This window comes from Bos mutus, chromosome 4, assembly GCF_027580195.1.
Source record: "Bos mutus isolate GX-2022 chromosome 4, NWIPB_WYAK_1.1, whole genome shotgun sequence".
Taxonomy (NCBI): Eukaryota; Metazoa; Chordata; class Mammalia; order Artiodactyla; family Bovidae; genus Bos; species Bos mutus.
In genome coordinates this window covers 113164477-113183895 of record NC_091620.1, presented here as the reverse complement: position 1 = coordinate 113183895, position 19419 = coordinate 113164477, and the positions used below count along the sequence as shown (strand labels likewise).

The 19419-nt window shown below is 48.1% G+C and overlaps 1 protein-coding gene across 3 annotated transcripts in view; it reads left to right on the top strand.

Moving 5' to 3' along the window:
- DDC (dopa decarboxylase) overlaps positions 1-19419 on the top strand; it is a 106353-nt gene that overhangs the window by 8805 nt on the left and 78129 nt on the right. For 2 of the 3 annotated variants that reach the window (XM_070369911.1, XM_005909966.2), the window contains exons 2-3: positions 15626-15854; positions 18118-18231. In XM_070369911.1, the coding sequence (XP_070226012.1) occupies positions 15654-15854; positions 18118-18231 (315 nt within the window). In that variant the 5' untranslated portion in view covers positions 15626-15653. Of the gene's footprint in view, positions 1-15292; positions 15430-15625; positions 15855-18117; positions 18232-19419 lie in introns of those variants that run through there. The other variant, XM_070369912.1, reaches the window with a different exon arrangement.

Genomic DNA, 19419 nt, shown 5'->3' with positions numbered 1-19419 from the left:
AAGCATCCAGTATCGTGCATTGAACCTGGGGCATCTCGTTTCATACATGATATTTTACCACTATGAGGTACCATTTCACACCAGTCAGAATGGCTGCAATCCAAAAGTCTACAAATAATAAATGTTGGAGAGGGTGTGGAGGAAAGGGAACCCTCTTACACTGTTGGTGGGAATGCAAACTAGTACAGCCACTATGGAGAACAGTGTGGAGGTTCCTTAAAAAACTGGAAATAAATGCATATTTCTAAACCCGTCATTCCACTCTACAGGTTGTCTTCCTAGTTTATGTAGTTTGAAGAACAGATATTTTTAACAGTAACGTAATCAAATTTGTCAGGGTTTTATGGTTAGCTGATTAAGGAAACCATTTAAGAAATCTTTTTCCTCTATATTCATAAAAATATGTCTATTGTTCTCTATTATCCTAAGAAGTTTGCCTTAATGGTTAAGAATTTAATCTATCAGGAATTTAGTTTTGTATATAGAGTGAGAAATGGATTCAATTTTATTTTTTCCAAGCAGCCAACCAATTGTTCTAGAACCATTTAATAGTTTAACCTTACTCCATTGATTTGCAATTCCACAAGTTTATTTTCTAAATTTTTGTGGCATTTTTTCCTGGCCTCTCTATTCTGTTAGCTTTGCCAGATGCCTATCCTTATATCAAAACTGTTACAGTTCTGCAGCTTCATCTGTGTTGATAAGAGTAGAGCAGAAATGTAATACTCTTTTTTCTCAAGAACATGCTGGTCATTCTCAGACTTATGCTTTTCCATTCATATTTTAGAGTCAGATATCTGGGTGGGATTTTGATTAAAGTGCTGTTGAATTTGTTAATCAGTTTGAGTGAAATGGAAATATTTACAATGTGGAGTGTTCTTACAGGTGAGTGGCCATTTATTTAGGTCTTCTTGAGTGTCCTCCTAGGAGCTTTTGTGTCTCTTCATACAAGTTTTGCACACCTTTTGTAAGATTTTGTTATGGCCATTCCTAGTGTCCTGTTCCTGACTGAGTCAGAGCTTGTCATGTCCCTGGGACGGGGAAGAAGCCACCCAGGTTACCAGCAGGGTGAGAAGCAGGTCCAAGCTCAGACCTGGGGCCTGATGTCTAAAGCCTGCACTGCATCTTCAGGAAACTTCACATCTTGTTTCTTGATGTTGTTCAGTCGCTCAGTTGTGTCCGACTCTTTGCAACCCCATAACTGCAGCACACCAGGCTTCCCTGTCCTTCACCATCTCCTGGAGTTTGCTCAAACCGATGTCCACTGAGTCAAAAATTCTTGTTTCTACCTTCCAAATCAATTCATATCTATTTATTCTCTTCCCTACAATTTACTCTCCAAGCAACAGTTGGTGGAACATTTAAACCCTCAGGAACAACATTTCTCAGCCTCCAAAACTTCAGTAACTGGAAATGCCCTCCAAGAGCAGTCAGGCCCCGTGTTGGGGCTCCCTTCTGGGCGGTTCCCTTCTCACAGGCTTGGCTTCTTAGCCCTGGTCACAACTGGCCACTGTGGCTTTCTCTCGGCTTCTTCACTCACCATCTGCATCCACTCCTGAGCTGCCACACAGCAAGCTCATCTGGCAGTGCCCAGCCTGCCTGGTGAAGGATGCCCTGCTAGGTCACGTGTGCTAGCTGTGTGACCCTGGACAAATTTCTGAGCCTCTCTGGGCCTCCATTTCCTTATCTATAAACTGGGGGTGATGATCATATTTACCTTCTTATGGGAGTTGTGAGGGACTGAGTGATTCTGTGTAATAGGAAAAAAAAAACGGCTATACAAGAAACTTTTTAAACGCTGAATGTAGTATTATTGCAGTCACTATGAAACGGGAGGTTTCACTCTGGTCTCACGGCGCCCTCTCGCAGAGGTCGGTCATCACATCTGGATCCCTCCACTCAGCCTCCACGGTGATACAGGATTCACAAGAGTCTGCGCTGGGCCAGGCTCCCGGCTCAGCGGGCACCGCGTGCAGATCCTGCTGGAGCCAAGATTTCCAGCCATCCCGTCCAACTTTCCCTCTCCCTTCCAGGCCTCTAATCGTGCAGAGCGGGGCCGGGAGACCAGATCCTCTGTGGCTCCTGGCGAGGTGGTTCCGAGCTCAGTCGGCACAGCACCCTGAGGTCTGATCCCTGCACTCAGAGCAGGGCGGAGGGAGGGAGGAAGCTGAGCGGGGCGGGCCCGGGTCCCTAAAGGCCCCGCCCATCGGCCCGCCCACAAGCCCCGCCCACCGGCCCAGCCTTGGCCCCGCCCACTGCCTTGGCCCCAGCCTGCTGGGAACCCAGCAAAACAGATGCCCCTTTGAGCAGATGCTGTGTCATTAAAGCCAAGGGGGAATGGCTGTCTGTGGTCTGTGCGGAGTTCCCAGCTCCTGGCTGCACCACATGCCACGTGTGTATATGTTTGTGATGGTGTGTGTGTGTACATGGCTGTGTATGTGTGCCCTGTGTAGTTTATGTGTGTGTGTGTGTGTGTGTGTGCCTGAGCATGTGTGCCATAAGAGAGTGGATGGCGGGAGCCGGGGAAGCTGGTGCCCTGCTGGCCTACGTGGGCTCCGGCCAAGGTGGGCTCTGGTCTCAAGCCTAGGTGGGCTCTGGCCTAGGTGATCCAGGCCCTTGGGACCTAAGCTCGCCTTAACTGAGGAAGGAGCCCTGCTCCATAAGGCCTGGATCAGCCTGCGCAGTGAGGTGGATGAGATGGGAAGCCCAAGTTCAAAGAAATCCCTGATTTGAATGCTGGTCAGCTTCAGGGCTAAAAGAACAGGACATTGAATTCTGTTCAGTGTTGAATCCAGGATTCAAATCCTTGCCTGCCTCTGTCTCTGTTTCTCCATCTGGGCTCCTGGGCTTGGCCCTTGCAGCCTCCTGTGACCAGGGCAGTCCCCTGCACAGCACAGTGGGGCCCGGTGGCCCCAAGCAGGTACAGCACTGACGCAGGGCAAGTCCTCTCACTTGCCTTGCCCAGGCCGGCCTTTCTTTGCCCCTTGGGAGAGCCAGGAGCCTTCTGCTGATCAGAGGTTGCCTGGAGAGACTCCAGGAGAACTGGCCCCGGTCTGGTTCCTGTACAGGGCCCTGGAACCCTGAGCCCCTTTCCTTGTCTTCTTGCCCTCCCCGCTCCCAGGCCCTGCAGGCTCCGCTGTCCCTGGTCCCTGCTCTTCCCTTCAGGACCCTCACGTCCTGCGGAGGGTGGGGAGCAGGAGGACGGGGGGTGGGGGGAGATGCTGCAGAGTAAATAATCAGAGCGAGCTGCTCTGATTGGCTTTAGGGAGGCGGACACTGTCTACATAAATGGCAATTGCATCCTCTGTGCCTTTTAACTGTCACCAAGGAGGAGAGAGGGAGAGACAGAGAGCAATCACCTCGGGCTGCCTGTGAGTACCGCTCTTTGTCCTCATAGCCTGGGGGGACCAGACTCAGAGGGGAAGCCAGTTCCTGGTGCCGGGGGCCCTTAAGTTTGGGGATGCTGGGGATGGGAGGTTTGCCTGTTGATTGCAGCTGGGTGGATCTCCTCTGGCCAGCTGGGAGGGGTGCATCAGCTGTGTGCAGGTGTGGCAGGCTACCGGAACTTTTTGAGAAGATTGGTGCCAATCTAAGTTCCCTGCTTTTGTGTGTGGCATGTCTAAGCAACAGGTGAGATAAAGAATCAGAAACTTCTGATAATTTTTAGCCCATGATCTCTGAGCCATAATAGCAACAGAACAGAGCGAGTAGAAATGATTTCTCAGGCTGGTTCGTGGTGCATCTGAAGCGCACAGAGGCCAGGAGATGGAGACCCGGGGAGAATATGGACCCCTCTTGTCCTCTGCTGTGAAGGGCATCCTCCTGCACGATGCTTGTAAAAATCAATTGGGTCCGATGTTTACAAAGGGCTAAGTACACAGTAGGTGGTCATTAATGTGATCTATATTACTAATAAGCAAGTAAGTAAACTGCAGGTGGGAAAACGCGGGGATTCTAATTCTGGTGAGGGAACCATCTGCTCAGGGTATGTTATTTTCTCCCGTTTTCAAGGGAAATTCAAGTAGGCGACTTGGGTTTTCTCCTTCATCCTATTTCTCTCACAGGCTCCAAGAGTTGGGTCTTTACAGTTGATTTCTTATTTAAATAGCAGTGTTTTTCTTCTGAGACAGAACCAAAAACAGAGGGGACCGTTGCCACATAAAAAGCAGCCAGGACAATGGTCACCCTGGAATGGTTAAGACAGGCAAGATGAGGAGAATCTGGGTGTTTCCTGAAAAAAATCGTGACATTCACAGCAGCCTCTCTGTGTCTCCCAGGTCCATGGCAGGTGGGCTGGCGGTTTGCTTACAATGATCAAAATAAAACAAAATCCCTTTGTGAAAGTGTTAGCCACTCAGTTGTGTCTGACTCTTTGCAACCACAGAGACTTTAGTCCACCAGGCTCTTCGGTCCATGGGCTTCTCCAGGCAAGAGCACTGGAGAGGGTTGCCATTTCCTTAAACTTCCACGAATTCAAATAAATAGCTGGGCAGTTTATTTACGCACTTTCCCCTCTTCATGATGTTTATTCTGAAGGTCTTACCTTGTTAACTCGTCATCTGAGTCTGGTGGCAAGTTTAGGGAGAGACTGCAGGAAAATTTGACTCCCTCCGTATTTCAGAAAAGCTGTCCTCAGTCTCTTGGATCTCTTCGGCATTTCTGGAGGAGGACACTCGGGGCGCAGGAGGGCAGCAATACGGCCTCAGAGGAAAGGTTAAAGTCCCCCTGTGCTCTGCATCCAGCGAGGTTCCCTGTAAGTGAGGGGTGTGGGGGACCCCAGACCAAAGGGAATTGGATGGTGTCCTGAGCTCACAGACCACGTGTGAAACCACTGATGAGCTGAGGGGCTTAGTCCAGCCACCTGCTTCCCTGAGCCCATCTCCTCATCTCGAGAGTGGGGATAATTTTGCTGCTTTGCGGAGCTGCTGTGGAGATTTAGGGCAGAGGTGAAGGGCTACCCCAGGCCATGGACGGTCACCATTGAGCATTTGTCAGGGTTTGGAGGAGCTGGGGGAGAAGTGCTTCTGCCGGGTCGTTCAGCCTCTGCCTGTTTCTGTCGTGTTGGGACCAGCGCAGGTTGGGGCCAGTGCCCTCACCTGGAGCGTCTTCTGGTGACCAGGCAGGACCCTGACAACACTGGCTCTGTCTCCCCAGCCCAGGTGGGAGCCCCTAGGGATGGGCACTCTGACTCCTCAGGCCACGTGAGAACGCAGGTGGCAGACAGCCCAGGTGTGTGTGTGGCTGTCCAGCCACAGGGGTCAGGAGGAGGCTGGCTTCAGGGTTGGAAATGCCAGCAGAGCTGTTCCTCTTACCAGCTCTGGCCTCGATAGGAGCATCCGCCCCTCAGAGCCTTAGCAAGATGGCAGAGTTAACACTGGCCAGGGTGCTGAGAGTGTGAATGATATAAGGCATCCAACGAACTCAGCAGAAGGCCAGGCAACACCGATTCCTTTGTTTTCTTGGAACATAGGATGGAGCCACCAAGTGGCAAGCGTTCCCAGGATTTGACTTGGGGGATCCTCAGTTGCAGGCTCGTGAGTGATGTGGTGACAGGCCTGCACCCGTGCCCAAGGAGTGAGTGTTCACAGTGAATCCAGAAAGTCAGTGTTTACTCCTGACCCAATTTGTGGGAAAAAGTGGGGACTTCATAAAGCTTGTGCCAGAGATACTGCCTAGACGCACAGTGGCAGGTGGCAGGTGTTTATTCTAGCTGGGAAGTCAATATGTATTGTAGTCACAGGGCATCCTGCCTGTGATGAAAAGAAGCAGGCAGCTAAAACATCGTCTCAAGTCTATAAAAAAGGCAGAAGGTTGTGACCTTTTATCAATTATTAACGTGACTCCAAGAGAATAAGAGAAGGGGGCAGGGTGAAGGATCGAGAAAAAAATAAGGAAAAAAGTTAAGGGGGAGGAGGTCTAGTCTGACACTAAATTAAAATGGAAACAGAAGAGGAAAGTTCAGATTCAAGTGACTGATGGTTCTTATGTGACTATCCTAGAAGAGTAAACAGGAGTGAAAACGATAAAATTTTAAGCTTAATTTGAAGCTTAAATTTGAAAACTTTAAACTTAATTTGAAAAGCTAGCAGGGATGGCGTGTTCATGCCTACGAAGCCTGATGGGTGACATTTTTTTTAATTCTAGTTTTTCTGGAAAGAAATTTGGCAACATACCAAAGAACTGTAAAACTCACACCTTTGAATCCCATTGGGAATGATTATCTCTGAGGGACAGATTCAACAGGGGAGAAGTGCTTGGCCCTATGGTGGGTAGCTCACGGCTGCTTTCCCCACAGCAGTGCTGTTCACAACAGCCAACAAACTGCAATTAATGTGGGATGTGACACTTTGAAATCAGCAGGTATTGATAAGGTACATATGAGCACGATATTAATGTAATTGCACACGGTGTCATTACGCTTCGGGGAAAATAAGTGGTAAGAGGCTGCTAAACGACACACATGTCCTGACGACAGCTGTTTGAATGGTCTGAGCTCAGGGATAAAGTAAAATACTATTAACTGGCTAAATGTCACCAATAATTCTCTACTTTTGAAGTTGCTTAAATTGTGAGTTTTTCAGCCAGCTGTCTATTCCATCCCAACCCATCTGCAGGAGTATGAGTGGAATCAGTATCTTCCCATGAGAGTAAGATTGAAAAATTGTGCTGTGCCTTTCTTTATGGCTCCTTCTCATAAAGAGTTTCTGGCCAGGAAAATACTAAGATGGGGACTGTTCATTAAGCAGGGACTGAATCAGAAACAGATGCGAGATTCTCATGTCAGAGGAGCGAGGCTTTCCTCTCTAAGTTTGATCTGCATCCAGGGCTGGCATGCTCTCTCCTCACCCTCCATTTCTCTCCTACTTCCCTGGCGCTCTGTCTGACCCCGTGATGATCTGACCTGCTTCTTTCCTAACATAAGGATGCATAAATGCCAGACCTGGCCAGCATTCTGAGTCTGAGAATTGCAGTGTCCTGTGCCTGCAGCATCTCGCTGCCCGATTACAAGGGGCCAAACCAGGACTCCAGAAGTCGTGGAGCCAGCCGGCGGCTACCCAGCCACTTACAGCAGAGCCAGGACTCACGTTTGTTGCTCTGACCTTAACCCCTGCTCTCTCTGCTTCTCACAACTGCTGGGAAGAGGAGCACGGTCGAGGGATGGCAGAGAGGAAGACTCTGGTTTTATGAAGTGCAGTAGGGAACCTCTCTAATCCAGACCCAGCTGGCCAGAGAGGAGGTGCCCCCTGGTGTCCAGCCCTGACAGGGAGAGCCCACTGCCCATCGCTCAGGCTTCTGTGGGGTTCCCCTCTGACAGCAAACTCCTGGTGATGTTGCCATGGCATGGACCACAGAAGCGGTGGTGTGCCCTACTTAGAACCCTATGTGATGCTTAGCGCTGTGCCATTTTACAGACTGAAGACGGAGGCGTGGAGGCCCAGTGGCCTGGCCAGAGGCCCACCTGCAATGAAATGTGGCAAGTAGCTTGTCCTCCTAGTTACCCTGTGTCAGGGATGCAATCAGGAGAAGGGAGGTGCCCTTGGAGACTGCCTCCTCCTGGCCTCTAGGGAGCATCTAGGAAATCATTCCCGGAATCTCAGGGAAAAACTGGTTTTTCATTCTGATCTAGAGGGTTGATCGTACTGTTTCCAGGAAACCCCCAAGCTGTTGGAGATGCACTGTGCCTGTGTTTGAGTCCAGTGCATTCAGTTTGTGGTGGGTCAGGGGTCAGAGTGCTGCGTCCTGTCTCTCTGAGCCTCAGTGGATTTATTGCTCAGGAGGTGATAATAGTCTTGATAAGATTGTTAGGAAGATTAACTGGAGCCCCTGCAAAAAGTTGACATTGCACTTAGTACATGTAAGTTAATGTAAATGTTGACCATTTTTTAAAAGAAAAATTGTGTTGAACTGTACTTGATTTACAATGTTGTAAGTTTTGCTGTGCAGTAAAGTGATTCTGTTACACATACATATATTTTTTAAAATACTGTTTTCTTTTATGCTTTATCACGGGATATTGATTATAGCTCCCTGTGCTGCATAGTAGACCCTGGTGTTTATCCACCCTGCATGTAATAGTTCGTGTCTGCTAACCCCAAGCTTCTAGTCCACCCCGCCCCCGCTGCCCCTCCCCCTTGGCACCCACAAGTCCATCTTCTCTGAGTCTATTTCTGTTTTGTGGATAAATTCATTTGTCACTTAATATGCTAATCTCAGGTCCATCCATGTTGCTGCAAATGACATGATTTCATTCTTTTTAATGGCTGAGTACTATTCCATTCCGGTGGCTCAGAGAGCAAAGCATCTGCCTACAATGCAGGAGACCCAGGTTCGATCTCTGGGTTGGGAAGATCCCCTGGAAAAGGAAATGGCAATGCACTCTGGTACTCTTGCCTGGAAAATCCCATGGACGGAGGATCCTGGTAGGCTACAGTCCATGGGGTCGCAAAGAGTCAGACGCGACTTCACTGTTTCACTTTTTACTGTTCCCTTCAATATATGTACCCTGTCTTCTTTATCCATTCAGCTGACAGTGGGTATCTAGGCTGCTTCCATATCTTGGCTATTGTAAATAGTGCTGCAGTGAACGTTGGGGTGCATGTATCTTTTTGAAGCCAGATATTTGCCCAGGAGTAGGATTGAAGGGTCATATGGTAGCTCTATTTTTAGTTTGTTTAAGGACCCTCCATACTGTTCTCCATAGTGGCTGCACCAATCACATTCCCACTGATAATGTAGGAGGATTCCCTTTTTTCCACACAGTCTCCAGCATGCATGGTAATGTTGACCATTTTTAAACTGATGCAAGAGTCCCTATTTCACCAAGAACACCTCAGCTTAGGTAAAGTAATTGTATGAGTGTAAGAAAGTGGTAAGAGAGTATAGAGAGGACAGAGTGCTTGGCAGGATACACGGGCTCTGCCTCAGCTCTGCATTCATCCCTGGGAAGACTCTCAGCACCTCTTCCTCCTGTACGATGAGGGTAGCAGTGGCACAGATGTGGTAAAGCATGCAGCAAGTCAGGACTGCCTTTTGGGGCCTCTGTTCCTGCCTCTCCCTGCTCCCCTGGGGCCCTCACAGGCTGTGTTTCCCCAATTACAAGGGCACCTGGGTCCTGGGAGCATTTTGCCAATGGAGGGTGCTGGTGGGAGGTTGAAGGGCAGAGGTACCCACCTCCTTTGTGATGCTGGTCGTCTCCTCCACGGTACCAGCTCCATCCGGGTGAGCCTAACAAAGTTGTGGCTTTGCACTAATGGCCCGAGTCCCAGCTCCAGAACACAGTCTGCACCCCCCACCTGGCCTTAAGGCCCCTAAATATCTCACTGTTAGTTAGCGTGTTAAGTGGCACAAACGATGTTAGAGGATTTTTTTTTTCCCAAACAGGTTAACAGATCACCATTCTTATTGTTAGATAGGTCTCATTGCTGGAGGCTTCCTGACAGCCTTGGCTAGAAGCCTTTTTCCCGTCAGGATTGTTTATTCTCTTTGTGCCCATAGAGAGGATGATCATCCAGAAACCAGTCAATTTAGGGGGAGATGAGCCAATTTAGTTTTGCGCCCAGTATTCATGTGCTTGAGGTTTTAAAAAAGAGACAAGGCCTCACAGTTCCAGAGGGAGAAGTGTTTTTTGAAACATAAATTATGGTTTGTTTTTCCTGGAATAGTGGTGTTTTTTTTTTTTTTTAAAGTAAGCACTTCTCTTTTTATCCTGATAGAGAAGGAAAGCCAGGAAAGGTTGATTGAAGAGTCTGCTGTCCCAGGGTTTGAAACCAAAATAAAGGTTTGTCTGAATCCACAGGCAGGACCATGGACAGATGCAAACCACCTTGGTTCTGATGTTCCGCCCAGAGGCATGACCGTACTCAGAGCCCTGTGCGGTGGGAGTGGCTGGCCCTGTGTGTTCAGGGCTGGCTGTGCAGTCACCTCGTAAGCTCTGCACAGGGCCCACCCAACCCCCACCGCCAGGGAAGAATTGGCTGGAGCCTGCACCCAGCTCTCTCCAAACACCTGTGGCAAAGGCAGAATTCCAGGAGTCCAGGAAGGGGAATATTTTCAACTAGGACCACAAGGACTGCTGGGGCCAGAGCAGAGGGTAGCTCAAATCCAAGATGAACTTCTGGGTGCAAGACTGGGGAAACCAGGTCGGTTCTAAACCTGCAGGGTTAAAGGCTCAGCGTGAACTGTACACAGGAGTCTGGGAGAAGGCTCAGGATTCCCTGGGGAAAGGGCAAACTGTCTCCTGTTTTTGTGGGAGGTACATGATGAACTGGTTTATGGCTGTCTTAAAGGTAGAGAGTAGGATCTAATATGTCAGAAAGAAAATGTTCAGAGGACAAAAAGGTCTTCCACTCATTCATTTTCTCGTTCCTCATTCAGAAAACAGTCACGGTACTTACTGTGGTGTAGGGTCTGATTGGTCCTGAGAAACCAAAATAAAGAGTTGAGGACTCTGCTTAGAGAAGCCCGCAGTTAGCAGGGGATGACAGTGAAATGATGCAATACAAAAACGAATGGCCTAAGGGTCAGTCAGGAGGCCTGGGGGCCTGCAGACGGGTTCATACGGCCTCGAGCAGGTGGGGCTCACCACAGGGCTGCAGCTGCAACCAGATAATGTCAACAGCCACCGTTCCAAGGCCCGGAAAGGCATCAGTCATAACCTTTATCATCGCTTACATCTTCCAGACAATATTTGCTCAGCTTGAGGGCTGAGACAGCAAACAGCTCCACAATGAACACAAGATTCTCTGTGACTTTGTACTAAAAGTCTTCTGGAAAAGTCTTTGTGGGAAAGAATTGGCAAATAAAGGACAGAATGATTAGAAAATAATAATCAGGTCTTATCTTACAATTTGACTGGGAATATTTCTTCGGAAGGGTAAGTTGGTGCATCTGTCAGTTTATTTTTCCCAAGACCTCCCATTTGGCTATCCATACTCATGTATTCCCATTAGAAGAGAGCGGCTGATACTCCAGGAACCTAAGCATCCTTCTGAAGCCTCAGAGCATCCCTGGAGCCTTAGTAGGGCAAATAGAGGTTGTGAGAATATTTACTCTAAGAAGCCTTTTTTAATAATCTTGCACAAGGAACAAATCACAAAGAAACAGATCCTGAGATCTGACTACATTAGAATTCTTATAGGTCAGAATAAAATTAAAAGCAAAACTATATCAAATAAAAATGAGGAAAATGTCTGCAAAATATATCACACATAGGGTATAAGTATTTATTATAGGGTGCAAGTATTTATTATATTAGTGTTCTTGTAATTAAATAAGAAAACATCTAAAAATGTAATGAACAAGCAGTTCATTAAAAAGGAAATCCAAGAAAAGAAATCTCACACCACTATCCAAAGTCGTGTGAGAAAACTATTTGTCTTCATAGATCAACATAAAAGGAAATCACGAAACTTTGCCTGACTGGCAAAGCTGAAAACGTATCTCAAGCCCAGTGCTTGCCATTGTGTGGCAAATCTAGAGTTTTTATACAGTCCCTGTGAGTGAGTAATTTGGCAAAAATATTTTTTGGGGACAAGTCTGGCCATATAATTTTAACCAGGTGACCCAGCGGTAAAGAATCCACTTGCCAATGGACACAGGAGACATAGGGAACTTGGGTTCAATCCCTGGGTTGGGAAGATCCCCTGGAGGAGGAAATGGCAACTCAGTCCAGTATTCTTGCCTGGGAAATCCCATGGACAGAGGAGCCTGGCGGGCTACAGTCCATGGGGTGGCAGAGAGTTGGACATGATGGAATGACCGAGCATGCACACAAAATACGTATCTCTATAATAATTTGTTCTAAAGGAATTATAGAATAAATACTTTTCCTAAGAAAATTTTGACACAAAACAGTGAAGAAACAAAAGATTGAGGTTGTATATTTCAGTGCTTTATAGAAAATCTAACATGTATTGAATGCTTATTTTGTGCCTCTTTTCCTCAGCTGTTCCCATGTACTTATCTAATTATGATAAAAATTATTTGAGACAGAGCTTTATTATTGTGTTTGTGTTCAGTTGAGGAAAAGGAAACCACAGTGGCATCTATGTCATGCTGTGCAGAGTCTTTTAGTTCTTGATCGTGCAGGGTTGGCCGTTAGGCTACACCAACTGTCCCCACTAACGTAGGTGATAACCAGGGATGACGTAGATATTCAACAATAGTGAGGTACGTTGTGAACACAGCACATTCACCCTCTGGAACACTATGCAATTGGGAGAAATCACGCAATAGAAAAGTATTTATCAACCTGGGAAATGTACTCATAATTACTTCGTGAAAGAAAACAAGCTAGCAAAAAGATCAGCTGTTTGATGCAATTTTGGTTGAATTTGAATCAAGTCAATTTAAAATACGGCAATTTGAAGTAAAACCTAGTTTTACTCTATGTGTGACATTTGACATAATCAGAGTTGTTCCAAGTGAAAAATAAATTTAGAAGCCTTCAGGCCCAAGGAATTATGAACCCGAAAGTGTACATATAACGAAGGCTTCATGGCTTTGCACTCAGAGCCTTTGGAAATTCTGGCCACGATATTTTGGATAAGCCCCCTTGACCTGCAGCTTATGAAACACAAAGGTGCAATGGAAACTCAAAGACTCAGTTTGGTGTTTCTCATGCTATTATTTTAGCCTTTGCTGTTGCTGAAATTTAGAATCAAATCCTATATCATATCCAGTCACCGTCACTCATGCGTTCACTTGTGAAAATTGTACCCCCAAACAATCATCTGGATGTGGAGGTTTGACCCAGTCAGTAGCCTTGATGGAGCCTGGAACCTTCCATGGGTGGCTTCTATACTATTCCTGGAGGATATCTGAACAGAGAACTTTGGAGAGAAGGCCAAGAGAGGAGAGCCACCACAGGCTGATTCCCCGTTTCAGAGACACTCTCCTCAGCCAGACTCACTCAGGCTTCTCTGAGCCCGCTCCTGAGTGCAGGTTTGCACCTCAGGGAGCTGAGCCCATCTGTAGCAGAAAACCAGGCTAAGTTGGTTTATCTAGAGAGCTTCTGTCCTTGGGATACAATTCAGCTCTTCTTCCTCCTTCTGGCCTCAGGGAGCTGAGCCCAGCTGTAGCAGAAAATCATGCTAAGTTGGTTTATCTAGAGAGCTTCTGCCCTTGGGATACAATTCAGCTCTTCTTCCTCCTCCTGGACACCCAGCCAAACTATTCTTAGTAAAGTACCATCTGCTTCCTAGCTCTACCTGTCTTCTGGAAATCCCCACTGACCCCTGTTGTATTTGGGAGACAGTCTCCCTCTCCTATTGCAATAGTCTTGAGTAAAACCTGTCTTGATATGTTTAACATTAAAATTGTCAAAAAAATAAAAGAAAAGCAACACAGATGATGGGAAACGAAGGAAGAAGTGCTGAGAACATGATCTCAAGATCATCAGCTAGATACAGTGGCTTGTAGAGCCGTCTCCCAACACTTACTCCCACAGGAAAACTAATCTTGATTTATGAATCTTCGAACTATTAGAATTAAGAAATGTATCCATGACTTAGCATACAATTGTCTCTTATAAGAAACAACAGGGAAGGGTGTGTGCCAGAATTTTTGAGTGGTGGGATTCTAGATGAATATTTTTCTTTCTTTGTGTTGTCCACATTTCCAGTTTGGAAAATATAGTCCATGCTTACTATTCATAGATTTTCTATATGCAGGTACAACTGTTTTCAACAATTCATTTGTATTATTAGTCGCCACAATGGTGCCTTTATGATCATTCTTGGGCACACAGACATAAAAGGATTAAAAATTTAAGTTGCCCAAGGGGCTTGTTGCCAGCAGAATCTAATAAGGCAACACTCTGCCTAGTTGCTTCAGCAAGTGGTCTAATTACTGCTGTGTCTTTATGTTATTCTTGGTTACCTGACTATTAAAAATGGCCCCCAAATATAGTGCTGACGTGCATTCCAGGGGTCCTACATGCAAGAAGGCTGTGATGTGCCTTAGGGAGAAAACACATGTATTAGATAAGTGACATTCATGAGTTAAAGAGTTCTTGGCCAGAAGTTCAAAGTCAATGGGGCCAAGGTGTATTAAATAAAGTGTATTTAAAAGGAAATAGGGTTTCCCATGGAGAAGGCGATGGCACCCCACTCCAGTACTCTTGCCTGGAAAATCCCATGGACGGAGGGGCCTGGTGGGCTGCAGTCCATGGGGTTGCGAAGAGTCGGACACGACTGAGTGACTTCACTTTGACTTTTCACTTTCCTGCATTGGAGAAGGAAATGGCAACCCACTCCAGTGTTCTTGCCTGGAGAATCCCAGGGACGGGGGAGCCTGGTGGGCTGCCGTCTACGGGGTCGCACAGAGTCGGACACGACTGAAGCGACTTAGCAGCAGCAGCAGGGTTTCCCAGGTGGTGCTAGTGGTAAAGAACCTGCCTGCCAATGCAGGAGACATAAAGACATGCGTTTGACTCCTGGGTGGGGAAGATCCCCTGGAGACGAAAATGGCAACCCACTCCAATATTCTTGCCAGGAGAATCCCATGGACAGAGGAGCCTGGTGGGCTACAGTCCATAGGGTAGCAAAGAGTCCAACACAGCTGAAGTGACTTAGCATGCATACATGCCTGATTTCAAATGGCAAATGTTAATGTCTCTGGACAACAGTAGTAGGATTCAATAGGCCTGGTTACAAATCAAAGCTAATTCCAGCTTTCTTGGGCCTTCCCTGGAGGCTCAGATGGTAAAGAATCTGCCTGCAATGTGGAAGACCTCGGTTCAGTCCCTGGGTTGGGAAGATCCTCTGGAGAAGGGAATGGCTGCCCACTCTTGCCAATAGAATTCTATGGACAGTCTATCCTGGCGGGTTACAGTCCATGGGATCTCAAAGAGTCAGACACAACTGAGCGACTAACGCACCAAAGGGAACAGAAAAAAGATTATGTATTGATTGATTGACAAAAATGTGACTAGAAATGCACATAAATGTAACCTTGCATTTTCTCTGGGAAAGGTCCAGTGTTTGCTAATTCAGAGTTCATGGATTCTTTATGGAATGTTACCACCACAGAGGACCAGGATCACCTGGATGTTATGTGATGAGGAAAGAAGCAGGTTGTATGGAGAGGTGTGGTCCCATCTGGTGATGATATAGAAAGTCAAGATAGAGATAGAAGACTTGCTGATGGGGCTTATCCTATCCAGGCTGTGCTCATGCTGGACACCGGCCACGTGGCTGCCTTTCTACCTTCCGGAAAGATCAGCATGGTCATCTGCTTTTCTCAGATAAAGGGAGACTCAGAGAGTCTCTGTCCCACAGCCCATGAAGAATAAGGCACGATTTGGAAACCAAGGCTTGTTATTAAAGTTGCAATGGACCATGGAAATAAATGTGTGCCTGGTCCATTTCATGATACAGACAGGAAAAGAAATGAGACAGAGACGTGGCATTGTGGTTAGCTGAGTAGCTGGTGAATAGTAGAATAAGTACTTTGCTACAGTCTCCAAACCCATATGGACATGGAAAAGTGTAACTGACTCAGAGTCTGGGTGGAGTCAGGGGTGTTTGGTTCTCTGCCCCAGCAGCCCCCGTGGTTGGCTTGGATCTGCTCCACTACAGATGAGGCATCGTCACATCTGCAACTGATTTCTCTTCTCTCTGTGCAGCTTTTGCGTCTGAGGAAGGCCAGTTACCATGAATGCAAGCGAGTTCCGCAGGCGGGGGAAGGAAATGGTGGATTACGTGGCTGACTACTTGGAGGGCATTGAAGGGCGCCAGGTGTTCCCTGACGTGGATCCAGGCTACCTGCGCCCCCTGATCCCCACCACCGCCCCGCAGGAGCCAGAGACATTTGAGGCCATCATCGAGGACGTCGAGAAGATCATCATGCCGGGGGTAAGCCTACATCCATGGTTGAAGAAGGGGAGGGCAGCTGTCAGCTTAGCACCTGTTGGGTGTCAGGCAATGCACTTGTATCATTGCCCCTAATCCTCACAGTCATTTTCTTGGGGAGAAACTTTGTTATTTTCTCTTTTATAGCTGAAACAACTGAAGCCCAGAGAGGTTGAGTGATCTGCCTAAGGTCACACAGCTAGTAAGTGATGGAAGCAGGACTGCAGTCCAGATCGTGTGGGCTCCAAACGTGGCGACTCTGATTTCCCTCCAGCCGCCTAGGTTGTTACTGAGCCAACCTGGGTCCACTGGCCCCTGTGCAGTAAAGCAAGTCATCTGACACAGGTTGTGGTGAAGGATAGTGCCGTATTTCTTGCAGGCCTCCAGCAAGGAGTCCAGGACAGCTAACGTTCAAAACACCCGAACTCCCGGTGGGTTTCTGGAAAGCATTGTTAAAGTCTCAAGGTAGTGATCAGCTCCTCCTCTTGTTGGTTGATGGTGAGGCCACGGGGTAGGATCACAGGGGTTCACATGATCAATTCTCAGGTGCCGAAAGGCTGGGAGCTATGTGCTCATGGTCATCAGGTAGTTAATTTCTTCCATGTTGTAGGGATTTTATCATCTGTAAAACAACTCAGGAAGTGCATGTCAGATACTATTATCTGGGTACTGCAGAGAGGAGCCACCGCAAAGGCTATGGGGGAGGGGTCTGTTTCCAGCCCCATAGGGTCCTGCTCGGTTACAAGGTCAGTCCCCTGCCCTGAGACCCTGGGACATGAGAGAGATGGTTAGTTTCAAATAAGTTAAATCAGCAGAGGGGCGATCAGTGTGCGGAAAAAATATTTCGTTTATTTTATCTCAGAGTGGGCTGCGTGGTGCTGAGACTGCCCAGCGTGGATCACCAAAGTGGGCCTCTTTGTCTGTGGTCCATGAGCCTGGGCGTGGGGTATACTCGGGGCTGCAGACAGACCTGGGGAGCACCCAGGACAGCTGTCTCCCAAGAGTCACTTGGAGGGAAGCAGACAGCTCAAGTTCAAAGGAAACTCCACTGCAGCTCCATGCTTGCATGGTGAGGTTTTCCTTGGACTTACCTAAAGGCATGTTCACTGCTGTGGTGAGGGGTCTCAGACCCTTAGCCTCACCCCCTCAGCTCTAGTCAGGAGCCCAGGGCCTGGAATTTCAGACCCTGACACTCAGGATGAGGCGCCCCCACCCATGGGGTTCCTGATGGGTTCCTTAAGTCCAGGGCACCTCCCCGCCCTCCTCCTCCCAGGAGTTCCTGTGACATTTGCGCTTTGAGCAGAGAGCAGGATTCTGGTTCTCACCAGCCCAGAGGTTATGCCAATGTGACAAGCCGCTCAGCACGAAATCCCTCCCATGAGTGCAGTTAAATGTCAGAGCCGGGGACGGCCCAGCTGCTCTGCAGCAGCAGATCCCACTGCTGGCAACTTGGATAGGTGCATCCTCTTCTCATGGGGCGAAGGCTGGGTATTCAAGGTCAAGGTTCCCACAGATTTGGATCCTGGGAGGTTCTCATCCCAGCCTTTCTTCCGCACAGAGGGTCCGCCCTTTCCATTGCCTCCAACCCCTTACCTCCCGAAGGTCCCACCTGTAGGTACCATTTCACGGGGTTTCCATGAGACTGCCAAACCCAGAAGTTTCTGCTCCATTAGCTGGGAATGGATTGGACAGGAGAGTGAGGATGCTGCAGTAGGCAGCTGCTGCTGCTAAGTCACTTCAGTCGTGTCCAACTCTGTGTGACCCCATAGACGGCAGCCCACCAGGCTCCCCCGTCCCTGGGATTCTCCAGGCAAGAACACTGGAGTGGGTTGCCATTTCCTTCTCCAAAGCATGAAAGTGAAAAGTGAAAGTGAAGTCGCTCAATCCTGTCCGACCCTCAGCGACCCCATGAACTGCAGCCTTCCAGGCTCCTCCATCCATGGGATTTTCCAGGCGAGAGTACTGGAGTGGGCTGCCATTGCCTTCTCTGAGTAGGTGGCTGAGGAAACCTCAAAAATCAAATCTTTCTCTCTTTTTTTCCTTTTCTGATATAGACTATTTTTTGGAGAAGTTTTAGGAAAAGCAGTCTCATAACACAAGGAGATGGGATCTCAGGAGCAGCCCCCTTGCTGACACTTCTGGCCAGCAGTTAAAACAAGGTTTTTCTATTAATAGAGACTTGACTCTCTGTGGCAAACCCAAGCACCCTGGCCCCTGCCTGCAGGGCTGCCCCCCGGCCCCAAGTGACTGCCCGTGTCCCACACAGGTGACCCACTGGCACAGTCCCTACTTCTTCGCCTACTTCCCCACGGCCAGTTCGTACCCGGCCATGCTCGCGGACATGCTGTGTGGGGCCATCGGCTGCATCGGCTTCTCCTGGGTGAGTGTTGGTGGGGGTGCAGGGGTCCTGGGGTTCCCACATGGGACATGCAGCCAGGACTCAGGCAGTGAGCAGGTGGTGCCACCCCTGTGGGAAGAGAGGAACTTAGGTCTGGGCAGAGGGGCCTTGCATGGGAATTTGGAGTTCAGGGAAGCAGAGGGGGAGTCTGTCTATATTCAAAAGTCTGTTCTGCACAGTAGTGTGTTTAGAGGTGCTTGGTTTGAATTCAAACCACAGCAGAGGCCCTGGAGTTTCTGCAGCCCAAGCCTGGGGACCTGCATGTCTCCCAAGCAGAACGAGGGATTTCTAGACCATCTGCAGTTTGAGAAACATGACTGCCCTGGTCCCACGCGCTCTGTTCTTGGCTATGGATGCTGTCCAAGGAGGGACCCCAACCCAACAGAAGTGCCGCTGCCAAGAGCAGGGGATCGGCCCTGCCTCCACACCAACCCTGGGGCGTCTTTATATACAATGGAATATTACTCATCTGTTAAAAAAAAACACAGTAATGCCATTCACAGCAATGTGGATGGACGTAGAGATTATCATACTAAGTGAAGTAAGGCAGGCAGACCAAGACAGGCATCATATGATGTCGCTTATAGGTGGGATCTTAAAAATGGTACAAACGATCTTATTTACAAAACAGAACTAGAATCCCAAACATAGAAAACAAACTTGTGTTTAGCAGGGGGTAAGGTGGGGAAGGAATAAATTAGGAGCTGGGGATTAACATATATACACTACTACATATAAAGTGGATAACTAATAAAAACCTGCTATATAACACAGGGAACTCTTGAATATTCCATAATGACCCATATGGGAATAAAATCTAAAGAAGAAGGGATATAGGTATACATATAACTGATTCTCTTGCTGTACAGCAGAAACTAACACCACATTCTAAATCAACTATGCTCCAATAAAAACTTTTTTGTAAAAAGGCCTAGAAAGATCCCAGCCCAGCACCACAGGAAAGATTCCTGGCTTCCCCCATGCAGAGCGCTCCAGAGAAGGGCCGCCTGCTGACTGTGTGAGGGACCCCAGCGCTGCCCATGTTTGAGGGCCTCTCTGCAGGCCAGGGTCTGTACTCAGCCTTCTGGGCCCAGGGTGCCTGCTTGCTTGTGCTAAGTAGCTGAGCAGACTCCTAACTCCTGACTTGTGCTGAATAACGGCCTCAGGCAC